The sequence below is a fragment of the Gopherus evgoodei genome, chromosome 7 (assembly GCF_007399415.2).
Source record: "Gopherus evgoodei ecotype Sinaloan lineage chromosome 7, rGopEvg1_v1.p, whole genome shotgun sequence".
NCBI classification, from domain to species: domain Eukaryota; kingdom Metazoa; phylum Chordata; order Testudines; family Testudinidae; genus Gopherus; species Gopherus evgoodei.
The window spans coordinates 12,466,889-12,471,487 of record NC_044328.1 but is presented as its reverse complement, the minus strand read 5'-3'; the positions used below and the strand labels follow the sequence as shown (position 1 = coordinate 12,471,487).

Below are 4,599 nucleotides of genomic sequence, written 5' to 3'. Positions count from 1 at the left end.
ATTAGGGCTTAGCTTGTGTCCTGAAGAAATGACTTTCAAAAACGTTCTCCCAGGTTGCTGATTGCTAACTTCACTACACCTCGGAGTGTTCTAGCACTAAAAGCGACTGCACTTTAATTCTGCACATCACGTTAGAGAGGTGTTTTACAATATCGAGCAGTCTGTCTTTTTGCTGCTCTATTTGCCACAGCAATTTCTAGTAGTTAAGTATTTATTAAGCTACCTGAATGAAATGCACCATTATGAAACAACATAAAAAAATGTTGGGCTGTGACAGAGTTCTATGTTCAAGACACACATTAAAGATCTGAATCGGCCACCTTTCCTCTCTCAGCACAACTCATACGCAGAGTTCCGCTGAAGTTCACAGAGATACCAGCGTGAGTAGGACAGGACTCACTGTGAGTAAGGGTAGGAATCTGGCTCTAAATGAATCTACTACTAAGAGTAACATACCATCACAAAATAAGGGCCACATGTGCTTTCTTTTATTCACAATATATAATTGTTTAAGCTACAGAAATTTTTTTTAAACCAGTCACCTAACTTGGGTGATATAGGGCCTGATCCAAAGCCCATTGAAGTCAACAGAAAAGATCCCCACTAACTTCAACAGTCTTTAGATCTGATTCATTGAGTTGAAACCACTCAGCGGGCCTGATCCTGCAATCATTAAAGACAAGGGCAACACTCTCATTGATTCCAGCGCGTGCAGGGTCAAACTCATAGTGAATTTTGCTTGAAAGTCTTTTTACAGTGCAGTAGAACAAAAGTCCGGAATTGTTTCAGATCATGACAGCCTGCAAATTATATCTCCAGTTAGATACCCTGAACTCTCTGGAGACCTCCCTAGATTTCAGTGGGAATAGGTTCTGGCCCATATAGAACAGGGACTTGACCCTGCTCTCCCTGAAGCCAATGGCAAAAGTCCTTGAGAGTTCAGGCCCCATTTGTGTGAAATGAAATTATTCCAGGAATATCATTGCCTTCATGATGGAATACAATGCATAAGCTTTCTATTAGACAGACAATTTTCAGCTTTCAAACCAAATCGAATGAAATAGTTTTGTACTTCTGAATAGTAGGTATCCTGGTTCCCAGTCCAGTACACTTAACAATAAAGATTAGGACAGCTAAGTTGGCATCATTAAAGAAAACTAATGTTTTCAAAATTAGGCTTGAAACACTAATGTTTTGGCCATTAGTTTAAGGGAAGTGGGCAGCTCTCACTGTAACAGGAACACAACCTTATTTGGTCTAGGAAGGTTTGGTTTTTTTTTACAATATTGTGTCAGGAAAAGCCATTAGACAGGACTGTATCGTTAACCTGACCAATATTTCCAAGCAAAACAAACTCTGTTCTTTCACTCTAGCTGGGTATCATTTCTGAACCTATAGAGAAACACTGAACATAACTTGCTTGTGATGCAATGACATTTATTGCACATTGACTGATTACTTACACAGTAGTAAATTGCACCAGAGTATAAATACGTTATAAAACACACACACGAGGAAAATGGAAATGACACACAAGTGCTAAAATAACAGCAGATTCCCGTGGGCACTTGGACATTAAAAATAAAAAGATGCTTAAGATATTTTAATTTATAATATTGATATATATACAGTACCTTGATAAAATAATATTAAAAAAGTAACTCTCAGTAAAATTGTAACAAAACAGACAAGAACAGAAATAGATCTGAGGTTTGATGTTATTTAACCCCCATTTTATTTGTAATTCGACTTTTTGTGCAAGTAACATCTTCAATTCACTTTACAATTCTTGACACTGTGCAAAAAATGGCTATGTTGCCATTTAAAAAATGTGCAGTAATTTTTTTGATACAAGGAATTCATTTTTACTGTTCATCTGTAATTACAATGAACAAACTGCAGAAGGCTCAATGACTGGGGTGGGTTTTTTTTAGAAAATACTAATCGTGATACATAAATAAGCTGTTTAATATAAACACATCTTTTTTATTTCCCCTGTACAATATGCACAGTTTGAGGTAGAAGTTTCTCAGCCTGATTGCTATTGTCTGGCAAGGGAAGATAAGCACAAAAAGTCACCAGTTCGCTGGTGCTGAAGAAAAAAGCAGACGAGGTTTGTTCAAAATACAAGTATATCAATGTTCAACGTTATTTTTATTTTTGTCTACTTTAGATAACAGGGGAGCCCAGCTACCAAGTGCTTAAAATAAAACTCACCAGAACACAAATACACTTTCAAAAGTGACTTTTAGCCTGATTTGTAAAAATGCTGAACACCTGCAGTGCCCACAGACTTCAATGAGATTTTTAGCAGTCAGCACTTATTAAAATCAGGATCTTTTCCTCTGTGTGGGGCTACTGCTGCAGCTCCCAGAAGTAAGGACGAGGATAGCTGACAGTCCTAAACTTTGAAGCAACGTTAACAGCTTGACCCTGCCTACACCGACGGCAACAGCAAAATCCCAATACTTCAATGTTTCAGGATCAGGCCCCTCTGCATCTGTAGCTCTCAGAAAAACTTAACCTATTTTCTTATTTCCTTTTCCCTAACCACTAACATCGAACTCCCCACAGAAAGATAAAAATAATCCAAATAGGTTTGAGACAGTTGATTAAATTTCCTTTGTTCAGTGGTCATTGGCCTCCCGTTTGCTTTAGCTTCAGATGAGGTATGCTGCATACAAGTTCACCTGCTTTTAATTTTAAGTAAACACAGATTCTCTCCATAGCGAGAGATTAGTTTGGTCTGGTGTTTATTAACCCGACTCCTGGTGGTTTTTTTCCCCCTTTTTCACTCCTGTTCATTTCCCTTCCTGTCTTTCTTTATGCTCAGTGTCCAGTGCACACACTCCTCTGCCCCCAAAACCCAACACACCCCCTATCCTTATACCTTAGATTCCGAATAGGAAATTTTGCTATTCCTCTCTTCCAGACTGGAGTCACTGCCTCCCTGTGTGCCCCCATTGCAATCAGACCATGTCCCTCCTAGGCTGCGCTCGGGGGTGCCCAAAGTATTGATGAAGCTCCCTGGGTATCGGGAGAGCTCCCCAGCACTGGTGTGCAGCCTCCTGTCAGCTTTCCTGGGGCAGCAGAGCAGCCTCTTGAAGGCCTTGCGGAAGTCGGGGCTGCGGCAATAGATGATGGGATTGAAAGCCGAGTTGGCATAGCCCAGCCAGTTGAAGAAGACGAAGAGCTGGTCTGGCACCAGGTCCCTGTTGAAGACCTTGACCACGTTGACCAGGAAGAAGGGGAGCCAACAGAGCGTGAAGACACCCATGATGATGCCCAACGTCTTGAGGGCTTTTTGCTCCTTCAAGGCCAGGATCCTGGAGGTCCTTCTCCTGCTGGTTTTGCCATTGCCCAGGATGGGCTGATGGTGGGATTGGGCTGGGGCAGGAGGCTGGGGGTGGCTGCAGTAAAACCTGCCCTCGCACCTGTCTATCTTCCTCATCTGCTTCTTGGCCTCCCGGTAGACTCTGATGTACACGAAGATCATGATGAGCAGGGGGATGTAGAAAGAGATAATGGAGGAGGCAATGGCATAGGCCCTGTTGGTGACGAAGTCGCAGCAGTCGGGGTTCTGGTAGCAATCCAGAGCCTGGGGATCTCCATCCCGCCACCAATGCATCATGATGGGCAGGAAGGAGACCAGGGCAGAGATGGCCCAGACAGTGCAGATAATGCCCTTGGCCCGGCCCTTGGTCATGAGGCTCTGGTAGCGGAAAGGCGAGGTGATGGCCAGGTAGCGGTCGATGGCAATGACACACAGGGTCTCGATGCTGGCCGTCACGCACAGCACGTCCAGCGAGGTCCAGCACTCGCACAGGAAGGAGCCCCAGAGCCAGCGGCCCCGCACCACCAATGTGGCCCCAAAGGGCACCACCAGCGAGCCCATCACCAGGTCAGCGCAGGCCAGCGAGGTGATGAAGAGGTTGGTGAGGGTCTGCAGCCGCTGCGTGCGCCCGATGGCCGCGATCACCAGCACGTTGCCCACCACGATCAGCAGCACCATCAGGGTCATCAGCATGCCCACCGCCCACTGGTGGGAGGGCAGCTCCAGGGGCAGCTGCCTGCTGCCCGGCGGGTAGGGCAGGGTGGAGGCGCTGCAGGGGGGAAAGGGAGGCGGGGAGCTGGATCGGTTGGGGGGGTTGCAGTCTGAGACGAGCCAGCCATCTCCCATGGCTGGGGCGGCTCAGGGCAGCCGGCTGCGGCGCCGGGCTGGAGGCATGAAGGCGAGGCGGGCCGCCCTCCCTGCAGCCGCAGCCGGAGCGATCTCCCGGCCGCTGCCGCCGCGTCGGGGCTGCAGCATGCTTCTGAGCGCCCCGCGGCGGGCTCCGGCGCCCCGCCCCGTCCCCCGCGCGTCACGGGCCGCGCGGCCAATGGCGTGGGGCAGCGGCCACACCCACCCGGCCTGCCCCGGCTCCGTGCCCCGGGCTGGGCTCGGCGCGGCGGGAGAGTCTGTGTCTGACCCGGGCTCGCTGCAAACCTCGCTCCCATCCCACCGCCCCGGTGCATCAGCCTGCCCCAGCCCGGGGCGGGCTTGTGGGGTGTTCGCGGCGCCGACTGCGAGCTACAAGCGGTGCCCCGGCAGCAACTTCT

General features: G+C 48.1%; 1 protein-coding gene across 1 annotated transcript; it reads right to left on the bottom strand.

Annotated features, from left to right (window-relative positions):
• Positions 1-1,187: 1,187 nt before the first annotated feature.
• ADRB1 (adrenoceptor beta 1) lies at positions 1,188-4,236 on the bottom strand. The gene has a single exon (XM_030569462.1). It carries the CDS (start codon positions 4,178-4,180, stop codon positions 2,885-2,887), a length of 1,296 nt encoding a protein of 431 aa, XP_030425322.1. The 5' UTR covers positions 4,181-4,236; the 3' UTR covers positions 1,188-2,884.
• Positions 4,237-4,599: the final 363 nt, after the last annotated feature.